Source organism: Sycon ciliatum, chromosome 7 (assembly GCF_964019385.1).
Source record: "Sycon ciliatum chromosome 7, ocSycCili1.1, whole genome shotgun sequence".
In the NCBI taxonomy this organism is placed as follows: Eukaryota; Metazoa; Porifera; class Calcarea; order Leucosolenida; family Sycettidae; genus Sycon; species Sycon ciliatum.
In genome coordinates this window covers 16172312-16188175 of record NC_088649.1, presented here as the reverse complement: position 1 = coordinate 16188175, position 15864 = coordinate 16172312, and the positions used below count along the sequence as shown (strand labels likewise).

The 15864-nt window shown below is 48.3% G+C and overlaps 1 protein-coding gene and 1 long non-coding RNA gene across 2 annotated transcripts; both read left to right on the top strand.

The window, feature by feature from the left end:
- Positions 1 to 1428: 1428 nt before the first annotated feature.
- LOC135821445 (uncharacterized) lies at positions 1429 to 8597 on the top strand. Its single transcript, XR_010554358.1, has 3 exons — positions 1429 to 1500; positions 8155 to 8226; positions 8522 to 8597. It is a non-coding gene; the product is annotated as an uncharacterized LOC135821445 (long non-coding RNA).
- Positions 8598 to 11352: 2755 nt separating this feature from the next.
- Positions 11353 to 15372, top strand: LOC135821651 (uncharacterized protein K02A2.6-like). The gene has a single exon (XM_065334649.1). The coding sequence runs from the start codon at positions 11353 to 11355 to the stop codon at positions 15370 to 15372; it is 4020 nt and encodes a 1339-aa protein (XP_065190721.1).
- Positions 15373 to 15864: the final 492 nt, after the last annotated feature.

Below are 15864 nucleotides of genomic sequence, written 5' to 3'. Positions count from 1 at the left end.
CAAGCAAGGCAGGGATACTACACTATGAACATATTATCCAAGTGTTAGGTACCCCCTCCCGTACCTTTTCTAGCTGGCCTGCATGCACTTGCGTACGCACCTTTTGTCTCCTTTTGCTCCGTTGGCCTGGGTAGCTACTTGCGCGCCCATATTTGCCATAGCTACCCAGGCCCTTTATCTTGCCGTTCAGACTTGATCTCTCAAGCTCTCTCTTTTCTCACTCGTCAATAATCACCATGTAGTCGTTTCGTTCGTCTTGGTCTCTTGTCTCGTCGTCTATAATAAATGTCTTTCCCCCAACCTACCTGTTCCCATTGTAATGTCTGGATAATGTGTCGTCAGTCGTCCTGTTTCGAACTCAACATTGGCGCCCGATTATTGATCAACCCACGACCCTGAGATCATCCCATGCCCAGCCGTCCTCAACCGCCATTCGTTTCGTCTATGTCAACCTCGTCTCGTCAGTCTCGTCTCTCCTACGCCAAACTCTTCTCGTCTCTATCAACCTCGTCTCTCCTACGCCAACCTCGTCTAGTCTCGTTCAAGCCATGCAGGTCAGCTACCTTTCTCTCTTTCTTTTTTGTATGCGTTCCTTCCTCGTCAAATTTTTTTTTCGTGAATTTTTTTGTAGTATGTGTGCGCGCGTGTGTTCGTAAAACATTACCAAGTTAGGGGTCCGATCATGGTGAGCCACGCTCTAATTTTTGGATGTTTAGCAAAAGTGTAACTAGGCTGTATTAGCCGTGCAAAATACTAGTAATTCATGTTCCTCGTCAAACTCCAATAGTTACTACACACTATAAGAAGTACAGGAATAATCTGTAGTGCATTTAGTACACACTTTCGTGAGATCCGTGCGCGCGTGCAGTATGTGTGTGTGTGTTTTTTTCTCCGTCAGTCATTTTTTTTTTAAATCTTTTTCTCTCTTTTTTTCTCTCCGCGAGGACGCGGGATTTTTTTTCATGGAGGGGTGGTATGTTAGGTACCCCCTCCCGTACCTTTTCTAGCTGGCCTGCATGCACTTGCGTACGCACCTTTTGTCTCCTTTTGCTCCGTTGGCCTGGGTAGCTACTTGCGCGCCCATATTTGCCATAGCTACCCAGGCCCTTTATCTTGCCGTTCAGACTTGATCTCTCTCTCTCTCTCTTTTCTCACTCGTCAATAATCACCATGTAGGCGTTTCGTTCGTCTTGGTCTCTTGTCTTGTCGTCTATAATAAATGTCGTTCCCACTAACTTGTTCCCGTTGTCAGTCGTCCTGTTTCGAACTCAACACAAGTCATGGGGTGCATATATCGGAAAAGAGATTTTTTGGGTAGTTCTGTTATTTTGATATGCGGTAAATGTGTATAGCACGGTATAAAGAGTATTACGAGATTCTTCCAGGAAGTGATATACATCCTATCAAAAATCTACTTTGTTCTCCCAGAGATTTGTTGGAGAATAAACTTGTTGACCTACCTGCCGGGCTGTTTGACGCGACAACCGAATTGAGATACCTGTAAGTCATGTTGTGCATGTATCGTAAAAAGGCGTTTTTTTGGCGTAGTTCTGTTCTTTTAAGATGTGTCGAATGGGTTTTCGGGATGTGGCATCTAGGCATATGCGGATCATGCCGGCAGAAAATTGGCAGAATTCGGTACTTTTTCTTGTAAATTTCATGCATGTTTGGTATGTGGATAAAGAAATGAAGCAAAATACGACAAATTGCTCGCCATAAGGTTTGTATCGTTCTGCCAATTTCACTGCTTTTCGAGCAGAATCCGCCACCTTTTCGATGATTATCCGCCAGTGCCCAGTGGCATCTCGTTGGTTGATCTTAGGTACCCTTCCCCACCCTTTATGACCGATACCTGATGACGCTCACGAGTTGGTTGCAACCAACGTAAGTGAAAATGTGGATCTTCATCCACCCTGTACCAAAACCCGTGCAGAACCAAGAGCAGCCTTGTATCAGATACAGTTGTATGTAGACAGCTACGAAGGACCATCCATCTGCTAAGGATGATCATGGCCACTGCAGGTAGCCATGGAGTTTTGACATCATGGCGAAGCTTCGACACGCTAGCTGCTATTGCTATTCATTTTCCACTCTTCTTGCTCCTGGGTGCCATTGTCCTGATCTGTCAAGGTCTGAACTGAAAAATAGCTACAACGAGATGTGAGGGCAGTGCGTTTCTTCTCATTGCGCCTGGTGGACGAATAATGAAAAAAAGTTCGCTCCTATTTGTTTGCAGCGTTGACAGCCTTGCTCTGTGACGACTTGCTGCTCTCCAAAATATGAATCATGCTTTCCTACGATTCCGAAATGTCATGTCAGTGTTTCAGGTTTACAAAACCAGCGAAAGATAGCGAAATAACAGCAGCGAAAATTACAAGAGGACAATTCCGGTATATGGATTGATATTGACAATGACCCTCCAGACATCTGTTTCTGTGGGGTTGGTGATGTGAGTGCAGAGTTTGGATCGGCCAAGAGCGCAATGTGGCGGTGTGGTGTATTGCTCTTGATATTTCTTACCAATATCACTGTAGCCGATATATTCTTATATCCGGTCACTCAATAGCCGATACAGACTGTAGTTGTACACAACTCAATACAGAAGAAAAAAATTTCGCGTACAGATACCTCTGTATCGACCTGACGTCACTATCACATTATAGTCAGGCGTAAGAAAAAAACGTTCTCTTTGGCCTCGACTTCTTTGTTGTCCGGTTGGCCATTGTAGCCGTCGACTAGAGCGCAACATACAGCCCTAAACTGGTGACCCCACACGCTGCCCACTTCGGAGTTTGCCCGATGCGTGCCATCCCTGAGCTCTCGCCGCAGTTTCCTGCTCGTCTCAACTCTTGGGTTGCCGTCAATCGCCGGCCGGTAACATAAAACTTGAATCTCAGCATCATTCGACACTGGATCCGCCTCGGACTGCTAAAACCCTAAAACCCTAAATTGGTGACCCCCGACATGCGCTCTTCGGAGTTTTCATTATGCCATCCCTGAGCTCGGCTTGCCGCAGTTCCCTGCTCGCCTCAACTCTCGGGATCCAGTCAATCGCGGACTGTTGACTGTGAAACTTGAGCCTCACCATCTCGAAACTGGATCCAGCCTCGGAGCTAGTGTGGCCCCTGCCGACCTCCCGGCCCACCTGGATAACCCGCTATCCTGTCACAGCACATAGTTCAGTCGTCTTCGTCTTTTGTATTCATCCTGGCCTCAAGCTGGAAATTGGCCACCTCCACCCCAAGTATCAGTTTGCAGGCATATGCCCGGCACAGGACTTGGAGGTACGCACGCCTCCATGAGTCCTCGCCTTACACGGCATGCCTCGCCCCAGTGTTTCCTGTACTCAGTGACTGGTACGTTGCAGCCGCCTCTTACATGATAACACTCCTCTGTCACGCATACATTTCCTCTTTTCTTTCTTTCCAACTCTGACACCCGCCTCTGTCATGCATCTCTCTCTTTTCCACTTTCTGCTTTCTGAGTTTTGTTTTGGTCTTTGCTGCCACGTTATCAACAAACTTCATACACGCAGCGCTCTCTTGTACATATTGTATTCTATGTTTGCCTTTCCGCCTTGTACATGACGCGCTTCCTTTCTTTTCTCTCTTTTTCTTGTTTATCGTGCTTCGCGCCTCCCGGCCTCACCAATGGCGGGGGAGTACTGTAGCGAACTGACGTCACTATCACATTATAAGCATGCGAAAAATCATAAAACATTCTCTTAGGCGTCACCTTCTTTGTTGTCCAGTTGGCCTTTGTAGCCGTCGTCTAGGGCCCGAAGTAAAACCCCTGAACCTCTACCGTCTACCTCCATCAATAGAGTGATTCTACTCTACCAGGAAGCTAAAAACGAACGCAGCCTAGAAGGCGGACTGGGGGCCTGGGGACTCTCTTGGTGCTTCAATGGCTATCCGGGATGCGTAGGAATCCCCCCTAGCACGTACTGCAGCTGGCTCCGATGATTCTTCCTTTCACGTTGGAATTAGATGTTCTTTTCCTGGAGAGCCCGAATCTCCTCTCGAAAGTCCGCAATGGCGGCTTCCTTTTTCTGTTCTTTGGAGGCTGTTAGACTTTTCAGGTCCGCAAAATCTTCCACAAGAAGACGCACTGTCTCCCTCAGCTGATTCATGATCGCAAGCATCCTGATGCTGGCGGCTTGAGGGTCCATTGGTAGCCCAGTCTGTAATGCTACTCGATCATTTGGCTGGATTTTTTTCCCGGAGTGCTCCGACGAGCTGAACTTGGCTGAGGCTGGCCAAGTTCACATTGTTGGCCCTTGCTAGGCTTTCTGTCCCTAGCTATCCAGAATACCAAAATCTATGGTAGCCATACTCTCCCTGGGAGAGCGGTGAATTGGACGTAAAAGAACCTACAACTGCGTAGGGGAACGACGAAAACGATTTCATGCCCCTGGGGCTGCTGTGGCTGTCGACGTCAGCGAGAACATCTAGCGTGTCGTTGACGTACGCCTTGAAAAGTGTTGGTCCAAGAATGCTTCCCTCGGGGACTCCAGCGGTGGTCATGTACGTAGATGACGTACGCCTCCAACGAGGCACTGTAAGGAACGGGTGTCGAGGAACGAGGCCAGCCATCTCTGAACCAGACCATTGATGCCTAGGCTACGCATCTTGTGGAGGAGGCCGACATGTGAGACACGATCAAACGCTCCTGTGATGTCCACAGCAAGGATACGCGCCGCCCTCCACAGCCCACAGCGCTTGCCCAGGCAGTTTGGAGAGCTTGCAAAGTGTCTGATGTTCCGAGGCTCCGCGAAATCCAAACTGGTGCGACGTGAGCAGATGGTGGTCCTCAAAATGATTTTCGAGATTATGCACAGTAAGGATATGGGCCTGTAGTTGAGCGGGAAGATCGCTTGTGGATCAAAACCACGTTGGCCGTCTTCCACATCCTAGGTTGGACTCAAGACCGGAAGCATAAGGCAAATAACTTGGACAGTGGCTCTGCAAGCTTGTGACCACATTCCTTAAGGACGCAAGCAGAAATACTGTCAGGCCCTGTAGCCTTGGAGACTTCGAGCTTTGCCAGGAGGCGGCGCACAGCCTCTGGGCGGAAGCGGATGGTGCAAAGAGGTTGAGCATCTGAGGGAGCAGGGTCCAGTAGGTCAGCCTCCACAAGGTCCGGACCGGCAACGCTACATTTCTTTGAGAAGAAGCGAGCGAATGCCTCGGCTTTCCCTGAGCTCGTTGCCCACTCGCGGCCGAAAGAGTTGACAATTAAGGGAAGTTCGAGCTGTGTGCAGTTGCCAGCTGCGTTCTTCCACTTTGTTCACCACTGTTTGTCTCTGAGGGACCCAGTTGAGAGGCCGCCACAGAGGCTGTCCTCCTTTGCACGTCGTGATCGGAACTGAGTTGCGATCGTTACAGTCACGGAATTGGTGAATGCCTACTGAAGTGCTGGGTCATAAGGGTGTTTTCTCCGGTCGCGCCAGCGCTTTTTCTTCTCCCTCTCTTTCTGGGTGCATTCAGGCGTCCACCATACCGGATCGGAAGGCCTCGTTTCCAGAACTTTGGATGGGAAAAATTATGCAACAGCTGCAGTTATCGAAGCGGTAACTTGCTCACAGGAAATTTCCTCCGTGATGATATCACTCCATTCCACGTTGCGAAGGTGCGCCCTGAGGCGATCCCAGTCTGCCCTGTTGTAGTAAAATACTGGGGGGGGGGGGGGTTCACGTCTATGGAGCACATCAGAAAAGTCTGAGAGTACAACTGCATGGTCAGATCGACCGAGGGGTGGAAGTGTACGTGTAGTTACTGGGGACGTGAATGTTGACATTATGAGCTCTAGCGGGTTGTCTCCACGGGTGACATGCTGAAAAAGAAGATGGGCAGCAGGTATCTTCGAGAGCCTCGCCTGCAGGCGTAGTTTTCGAGCTGTTCAACCAAGCCTGGTTGTGCACGTTGAAATCTCCAGCTAGGATAATGTGGGGGCCCTGCTGTCTAGCTTATGAGAGGATGGTGTCGGGATGGTCAATTAGGGTGAGATTTCCAGGGGCACAGGACTCCGGCCGATACACTGCTCCCAAGACGGTGCGGAGACCTGGGCCCAGCTGGAGAGAAGACCAGATGATCTCATGTGCGGGGGACATGAGTTCAGTGATGAGCATGGAGGGGAGTGCCGACTTCACCCAGATGGCTACCCCTCCCCCGTGTGCCGTTCTGTCCAACCAAAATGGTGAGCTGTATCAAGGGAAACTAATGTCAGAGGGAAGCACTTTCTTCGTAGTGAACTTCGTTTCTGTCACAATTGCGACGTCGGGCTGATGCTGCAGGAGTGCGTGCTGTAGGTCGGGAAGTTTTCTGGCTAGGCCGAAAGCGTTTGTGCAGAGAATACGAAGATGCTTGCTACCCTTCATTGCAGGAGGAGGTAATTAAAAAGGGGAGTGGAATTTGGCATAAGCGGGCGCATGGCTACATGTATGGCTAAGGGTCCTAAAAATCTAATGAAATACCTAAAAGGTGTGGAGAACAACGTCACTGTAGGCTAGGATTGAGTATCATGTCACACAAGTTTGCTGAGGCGTGAGCCCTGTGCTGGGGCAAGGGGTTGGCTGTGGCCAGGGTCGATGTTGTTGCTCTCTTTTAGTTTTTTTGGAATTTTAGGAGTCAGGTGAGGATTCCGCACTGGGACTGGTTCTCCTGCATTGTTCGGAGGTAATCCAGGGGTTTGCTGCTGGTTTAGACATGTCTGTGTTAGATACCAGTGAGGATAGGAGATCTTCAGCACGCGCCGAATCTGGGTGATTGCATGTTGTGATGGTAGGAGTGGTTGTGTCGGTGTGCGGTGAGGTTGGATGTTGTCGTACCTGTACCTCTGCGGCTTGGCGGCGTTTCAGGGTGCACAGTCGTGCTGGTTGCCGACATGGGCGATATAATGTCGTGTTCGTACTGGTCGTTGACTGGGTCATTTGGTGCGAGCTGGAGAGCAGGTCCGCTTTCCGAGTGGTGTTGGCACCGTCGGAGGCGGTTTCGGAAATGACGCTGGCTTGGGTCAAACTCTGGGCCGCTTTTGGTGCCGAATCGGTACGGTGAGAGTCAGTTTCAGCTCCGCTGTTCCGCTCTGTGCTGCCCGTGCTGCTGCCTTTGCTGCCGGCATGCGTGGAGGTGTGTGCACTGCGACGGTTCTGGCTTTATGCCAACAAGAATGGGTGAGATATTTTCGAAAATTGAGAAATACCTCAAAACCCACTCGTAGCGTTCATGACGAGTAGACCCATCCGAACTCGTGAGACACGAATATGTTTCGCATTGTCACGACTGGTCTCTAAACCAGCTCCCCCTTCGCGAAGAAGTTTCAATAACTCAATAAGCGTGACATTTAGTGCGACAACAAGAGATAATCACTGGACATAACTAACGAGGTTTTGACAACCTACCTAACAGCCTAAGTGTGAATTTAATTTGCTTATGCTTGCTTGCAAAGGTTGGGTTTCTTTGTGTGGATGTATACGGCTTCAAAACAATCTAGCACTGCGTACACATGACACAATCGAACAAAATCATCTGAATACACAGCACAACAATCAGGATGCTCAAACAAATGACTAGCAATGGACGACTCATACATCAGAAAAATCAGCATGTGCGGTGGACACAACCGATACCAAATGGCTAGTCGTGTGGACCCTACCCATTGCCGCTGTCAGTGCTTTAGACGCTGCCATCGTCCAGCAAAGAATCATCCTGGTACAAGATGATCTAACGCAGCGGCATCCACACAAAGCAACGTCACCTCACAATTAACTAGACCACCGGAAAAACAACCGGACAAGACACTTACTGGCATGGCAGTGCCAGGAACCGCATCAACTAGAAGAATGACAAGATCGGCAACGACGGCAATGGCAGCAGGAGCAGTCTGAAGAACAAATTGCCTGACCCCACCAAGACTCGAACCAGGGACCCTCGCTTGTAGCCAGCGATGCTGTAACCACTGAGCTATGGTGTAGTGGTCATCCCAGCAGAAACCGTTCAACATTTTCTTCAGACTTCGAAACTCACACTTTGTGTGAATCTATACAGGCTGGTGGGACGCAGCCCTCACTGTAATCCACACACTCCACCTACAAACTAGCACGCAATATTCTTCCAAGATCATACATCCTATCCAAATTCTACTTTGTTTTCCCAGAGATTTGGACGATAATCAACTTGATCACCTACCTGACGGGCTGTTCAAAGCCACAACCAAATTACAAAAACTGTAAGTCATGTTGTGAATGTACCGTAAAAAGGCGTTTTTGTCGTAGTTCTTTTGAGATGTAGCAAATGGGATTTCGGGATATGGCATCTCGTTGATTGATCTCATGTACCCTTTATGACCCGAAGCTGACGCCGCCCGTGGAAGACTTTTTCCAGGTAGAACTCCGTGTTGGAAGCAAAGAGCTGAGATAGTGTCTTTACAAGTTCCATGTGATCCACACACTCCACCTACAAACTAGCACGCAATATTCTTCCAGGATCATACATCCTATCCAAATTCTACTTTGTTCTCCCAGAAATTTGGCCTATAATGAACTTGTTCAACTACCTGACGGGCTGTTCCAAGCAACAACCAAATTAGAAGAACTGTAAGTCATATTGTGAATGTACCGTAAAAAGGCGTTGTTGTCGTAGTTCTTTTGAGATTTGGCAAATGGGATTTCGGGATATTGCATCTCGTTGAATGATCTCATGTACCCTTTATGACCCGAAGCTGACGCCGCTCGTGGAAGACTTTTCCAGGTAGAACTCCGTGTTGGAAGCAAAGAGCTGAGATAGTGTCTTTACAAGTTCCATTGCGCATTCCTTCAAGAAAGAAACTAGCTCCTGCGATTTCTTTTCCACTTAGCCACCTATTTAACCTCTCCTTTACCACAGGCAAGTTCCCTACCAACTGGAAACTGGCTAAATTTTTGCCTATTTACAAGTGCAAAGGCAGCAAATCCCAAGCGAGTAACTATCACACAATTTCCCTCCTGTCCTGTATTTCCAAACTTTGCGAACGGCTCTTCTTCAATCAATTATATAATCATATTTCTCCTGCTCTGGATCCCTCGCAATCTGGGTTTCGTCGTGGTGACTCGACCGCTCTACAGCTCACCAAGCTGATCCAAAACTTTGCCGACCATCGTCATCTGGGGCGGAAAGTTGCCATATGCTTTTTCGACCTCGAGAAAGCTTTCGACACCGTGTGGCACTGTGCATTACTTGCTAAACTTTCCAAAGTTTTCGGTGTGTGTGGCGCAGCGCTAGAGTGGATTACAGACTACCTATCCGACAGAACGCAAGTTGTCTTTGTAGGTGGACTTCTATCGGATGCCTCACCTGTTCTGTCCGGAGTGCCGCAGGGATCCATCCTAGGGCCCCTCCTTTTCCTAGTGTATATTAATGATCTTCCCAGTCATGTTGAAGGTGTGTCCTTATTTGCTGATGATACTGCACTGCTCCGGTTCAATGAGTGTCCAGAGAGGCTGCGAGACAGTCTCCAGTGCGGCATCAGCGAAGTCTAGGACTCGGATGACTATGCTCAAAACCCCAATAATGACTATTGTGTTGAGCTCATCACGTTATCTGGTTGCAGTAATATAGATCAGGTGGGAATAGAGACATTATGTCGATGGGAATCAACTTTATTCTCTTTGTCGAGCTATGCCGCTCCGGCAACAGATGTCATCCATGCGTGAAACACAAAATTACTGTTGGCATCCTAAAAAAATGCACGAAACACACGACCAACTTACCAGATACACGAAATAGCCGTGGATGCATTTCCGTACCCAACAAGTCGATCTCTCCGGGTTGTACCTCAAAAGCAAGTGCTCGAACCTGGCATACCTGTCATACCTGTCATACTGGCCAACCCTCCCGGTTTTCCTGGGAAAATCCCGGGAATCAACACTACTCCCGGGGTCCTGGGGATTTGAAGGAAAATACCGGAAAAGTCACAGTTTCGTCTGATACAGGATTTTTCTGAAAACTCCATGGATTTGCTTTGAATGTCCCGGTTTTTTCAAAAATATGTACGGTGCGCACTTGCACTTCGAACTGTTAACGGCACTTTCAAGACCTGACCACAAGATCTGCACTGACAGGCGCTATAGGCGGGCGCCGACGCGCCGACTGATCGAACTGCAGTGCAGGGTTGAACTGTGCCGTACGCAGATCTGCAGATCTGCAGAGTTGAACTTTTTTTGGCGGGAAAATCCCTTTTCACTTGTTTTGTGCCATCCAGGGATTTTGCGAAAAATCCAGGGATTCTGCATGTATTGTCAAGGGATTGAGATTTTTGTGGTTGGTCAGTATGCTACGTGGTCGAAATTGATATGATATTCCTGGAAAACAGGTTGCAGCTAGATCCCAAATCATGAAGTGCAGGGCATCGTGCCTCTTCATGGTTTCACTCAAGCAGCATTCCATCATACATCACAGTGGTAGCATAGCAAATATCATGTTGCTGATCAACCTGATCATCTGGATTTTGATTCTGATCTTGATTGTCGATCAAATCGATCAAATCCGTCGATCTGCTATGTCACGCGGTGGTCGGCACACGGCCAGTATCAGGACGTAAAATATCGTGCTTCGATCGCACAAATCGAGATGTGTGTGTGTTAGTGTGTGCGTGTATGTGTGTATGTATGTATGTATGTGTGTGGGTGTTACTATGTGTGTGTGTGCGTGTTAGTATGTGTGTGTGTGTGTGTGTGTGTGTGTGTGTGTGTGTGTGTGTGTGTGTGTGTGTGTGTGTGGTGTGTGAGCGAGATTAAGCGCGTGCTTGTTAGTGCTAGACCTGCGCCTACTGCATCTGCCTCTGAAATAGCCTGACCATGTATACATTCACGCGATTACTCCTCTCGCTATCGTATTATCACACCTCTCTCTGCTTAGATATACCAGCGCTGCCTCCTATTCCATTATCGCTGTCTGATGATTGGTTCAGCCATGGTTCAGCACAACGGAATTATTTTGCCAAGGTTTTCAATGTGTGCCTTTGTGTCTTTTGTATACATAATAATAATCCCTAGTCATAACTCGTAATAGGTTGTCCTTCTGCTCTTTTACCATAATTAAATTGGCTCACCACTAGAACTAAACATTATCATAATTTATTGTTTTACTGCTTATAGAGTTCACTAAATCGAGGGTAAGACACAAAGGGGAACTGTCATGTCCTGGACATGGACCATATGTATGTAGTGCGCATGCTCGCACGTGAGCTGGGTCTTTTTCGGATAAGGAGTTTGAGATGAACTGAAATCTGTAATGGCCTCGAGTGTGTGTGTGATCGAGCTGGATGAGTCCGAGTAGAACCCACCTGGGGTAGGACACAACAACTGGCGACGAAGATATGGCTCGGATATCATCGCTTCAGCCGTTTACCGGCGGCGACTTTGAAGAGTTTGAGGAAAGACTTGAATTCTATTTCTTTGCCAATGATATTGGAACCGTGGCTGCTTCGGCCAATGCTGCAGACAAGTTGGCTGCCAGCAAGAAAAGGAAGGCTGTATTAGTGAGTTTGCTGTCTGCGGAAGTCTACTCGATTTTGAGGAGCCTCTGTCTGCCAGCGAAAGTAGCTGACAAGAAACTGTCGGAGATTTGCGATCTTTTGAGGAAGTATTTTCAACCTGCAATTTCGCAAGTTTCGGCGACGTTCAATTTCCATCAGTTGAAGCAGAAGGAAAATGAGTCGACTGCGGATTTCATCATTCGTCTGAAGAGATTGGCTGTGAGGTGTGAGTTTGCTGATCACCTCGATCGAGCGCTTCGAGACCAGTTTATTGCTGGCTTGAGCAGCTCATCCACTCGAAATTTCTTATTGACGAAAGAAGATACTTCGGCACAGTCGTTCAATGACATCGTCAAACTAGCTTTGACGCAGGAATCGGCTGCGCGCGCGGCCGTGCAGCTGACCTCTCAGCAGGAAGTGCACAAGGTGAATCACCGGCCAGTGGAATCGCGTTCGCAGGCGCAGTCTGGTGTTTCTCATCAATCTCATCAATCTCGAGAGCAGAGATTGTGCTACCGCTGTGGGTCTACTCAACACTTGGCGGATAAGTGCAAACACAAGGCCACTGAGTGTCGTCACTGCCACAGGAAGGGGCACTTGGAGCGTGTTTGTCGGCAGAAATCTACGTCAGGCGCGTCGGTGCACAATGTTGTGACTGATGACGCAGGTGAGCATGAATCTGCTGATCTTGAGTGCATGCCAATGTTCCACATTTCGGATCAGGGCGAATTGAAGAGCAAATCTGTTCCCTCCTACAAATTGGAAATTGCTGTGAATGATGTTCCTGTTGTAATGGAAATCGACACGGGCAGTGGCATTTCAATCATTTCTGTCCATGATTTTGAGTCACTTGGGGTGTCTCGTACAAATTTAACCAAACCGAGTGTACGCATGACCGGTTTTTCTGGGGCAGAAATCAAATGTATTGGTGAAGGGAAGTTCAATGTCAGCATTGATGGTGTGGAGAAACCAACACTACTCCGTGTGGTGGATAATGGTGGTCCGTCATTGTTGGGCAGGGATATGTTGTCCCAATTTACTCTACCGTGGAAACAGATTGTCAATGTCAATCATGTTCAAATGGATGGTAGGAGGAGAGCTCTCATTGAGGAATTTGAGGAGCTATTCGATACGACTCAGGTTGGCAAGCTGAGGTCGGCTCAAATCACCCTGAGAGTGGATGATTCTGATCCAATTTTCCACAAGGCGCGTCCCGTACCGTTCTCTATCACGGAGAAGTACGAGGAGGCTTTGGAGAAATTGGAAGCAGAGGGAGTTATTCGCAAAGTTGAGCACTCCAAATGGGCATCGCCTACTGTGCCAGTACTGAAATCGGATGGTAGTATCCGAATTTGTGCTGATTACTCTCGCTCAATCAATGCCAAGTCTGATTTGGAGCACTACCCACTACCTACTATTGAGGAAATGTTAGCGAAATTGTCGGGGGGAGATAAATTCACCAAATTGGATCTCTCCCAAGCCTATCACCAACTGGAGCTTGATCCAGCTTCTCGGCCGTACACGACAATCTCTACTCACAAGGGGTTGTATGAATACGTGAGATTGCCGTTTGGCATTCACTCGGCAGTGGCAATTTTCCAACGCACAATGGAATCCATATTGGCAGATCTGCCTGGGTGCATCGTCTATGTGGATGATATCCTGATTACTGGGAAGGATGAGGATGAACACCACAACAACCTGATCAGGGTACTACGTCGCCTACAGGAGGTCGGGATGAAGCTTAATCCCAGTAAGTTTCATTTCATGATGGATGAGATTTCCTACCTGGGTCACACGATTTCTAGTGCTGGTGTGGCTCCTACAGCGGATAAGATTGAGGCAATGCGGGACGCTAAGGCTCCTTCGAATGTTAACGAGCTTCAATCATTCATTGGAACGGCGAATTTCTTGCGACGGTTCATACCTCATTTCGCAACAATAATGGTACCTCTGTACAATCTGGTGAAGAAATCTGCTGAATGGCAATGGGAGGAAAATGAGCAGAATGCATTTTCTCGAATCAAGGCTGCACTGTGTTCCAGTGAAGTACTCATTCACTATTCCTCGGAGAAAGATCTGATTCTTCAAACGGATGCTTCGGGCATTGTTCTCGGTGCGGTAATGTTTCAGAAGGACGAATCGGGCGAGCTTCGTCCTGTAGCGTACGGGTCTCGTGTTCTCTCGTCAGCGGAGAAGAACTACTCCAATATCGAACGGGAGGCGTTGGCGTTGGTGTTTGGAGTTACCAAATTTCGTCAATATCTGTTGGGACGGACGTTCATGCTGAGAACGGATCATCAGCCATTACTCAAATTGTTCGGCTGCACAGAGAAAGTGCCTACTCTGGTATCTTCGAGGCTGAAAAAATGGAAGATGGTTTTGTCGGCATACAACTACTCAATGGAGTACATTCCGGGCAGAAAGAATGTATTTGCGGACTATTTGTCGCGCAAGCCAATGAGTGGCGATCCTACTCGTGATGAAATGGTTGAACAACAGGTGTTGTTTGTTCAAGAAGAATCTGAAATCATCAGGGCTGCTACTGTAGCGGCGGAAACGAAACGGGATGTCGTCCTGAAGAAGGTACTCCATTTCACGATTAATGGTTGGGAGGAAGTGTCAGAGCCAGAACTCTTTCCTTACTTTGCTAAACGGTGGGAACTGTCAGTGGAGGACAACATCCTTTTATGGAATGGAAGGGTGGTCATGCCCGACTCCCTGAGAGTAATCCTACTCAATGACCTACACTCAGAACACTCTGGGGTAGTGAGAATGAAACGGTTGGCTCGGAGATACGTTTGGTGGCCTAAAATCGACGAAGATATCGAGTCGACGGTCAAGCAGTGTGCCCTATGTCAACTCAATGCCAAGAATCCCCCGAAAGAGTTTGCAACTTGGACATGGCCGGCAGGACCGTGGCAGAGACTGCATCTCGACTTTGCAGGACCGTTTCTCGGCAAAATGTTACTGGTATTGGTGGATGCGTACTCCAAGTACATTGACGTTATTCCGTCGTCCCATGCTACGTCAGCGTCAACAATAATGGCTTTGCAACGCGTGTTTGCTATTTTCGGCCTGCCAAACCATATCGTCACGGATAATGGGTCACAGTTCACAAGCGACGAATTTCAAACGTTCTTGCGGAAGAATGGAATTCATCACACGTGTACCGCTCCTGGCCATCCGGCCACCAATGGAATGGCAGAACGGTACGTGGGGTTTTTCAAGAGCAAAATGAAAGTCATGGATGAGGAACCAGGGCAACTTCACTCAAAGTTGCAGAGGTTTTTGCTCTCGCATCGTACTACCCCACAGGCGAATGGAAAAACACCGGCCGAGATGTTGATGGGGCGACAACCTCGCATCAAATATGATCGTTTGAAAATGGAAGGGCGTAAGGGCGTGGAGGTTTACGAGAACAATCTGGAGCACATGCCGGAATTTCAGTGCGGCCAAGCTGTCCTGGCTTTGAATTTCGGCAAAGGAGGAGATAAGTGGGCCCCAGCCGTGGTCACGGCAGTTCTCAGTCCGATGACGTATCAGATACAAGTCGGTGATGCAATGTGGAAACGCCATCGCAACCAGCTCCGTCCTCGGCAAATCCCTCAGTTCGATGCAGGGGCGTCTGAGCAGAGTGGAGCAAGTTTAACAGCTCAGGTTCCGTCACAGCCGTCACTCAGCAACAACGACGCTAGTGTCACGGCAGCGGAGCTAGGCGCGCCGGTCTCAGCAACAACCGGTACTAGTGAGTCTGCGTCGGTTAGCACTTCACGTGCCAGCTACAGCAAGACGTCGTCACCGCAAGCTGAACGACGGTCAACCCGCCCTACTGTTCGACCAGTTCGTTTCAAGGATTGACGTTCAGAACACACAGTTCATATAGACCTACTCTAGTCTGTGGAGTTTTAATGATATATTTTGGACTCTGCTGGATATTGTATATAATTATATATTTATGGTGTATAGTGTATCATGAAATATTATGTCTCGGCAGTTGTGAGTTTTGTGATTGCATCTTGATATGTTTACTATTGCATAGTTCTAGATGCTTCGCCTCAACTAGTGAGGGGGAAATTGTCATGTCCTGGACATGGACCATATGTATGTAGTGCGCATGCTCGCACGTGAGCTGGGTCTTTTTCGGATAAGGAGTTTGAGATGAACTGAAAACTGTAATGGCCTCGAGTGTGTGTGTGATCGAGCTGGATGAGTCCGAGTAGAACCCACCTGGGGTAGGACACAACAGGAACAGACTGAAGAAAAAATTGACTGACACCACAAGGACTCGATCCAGGGATTGAGATTTTGGTGGTTGGTCAGTATGCTAGCTACGTGGTCGAAATTGATATG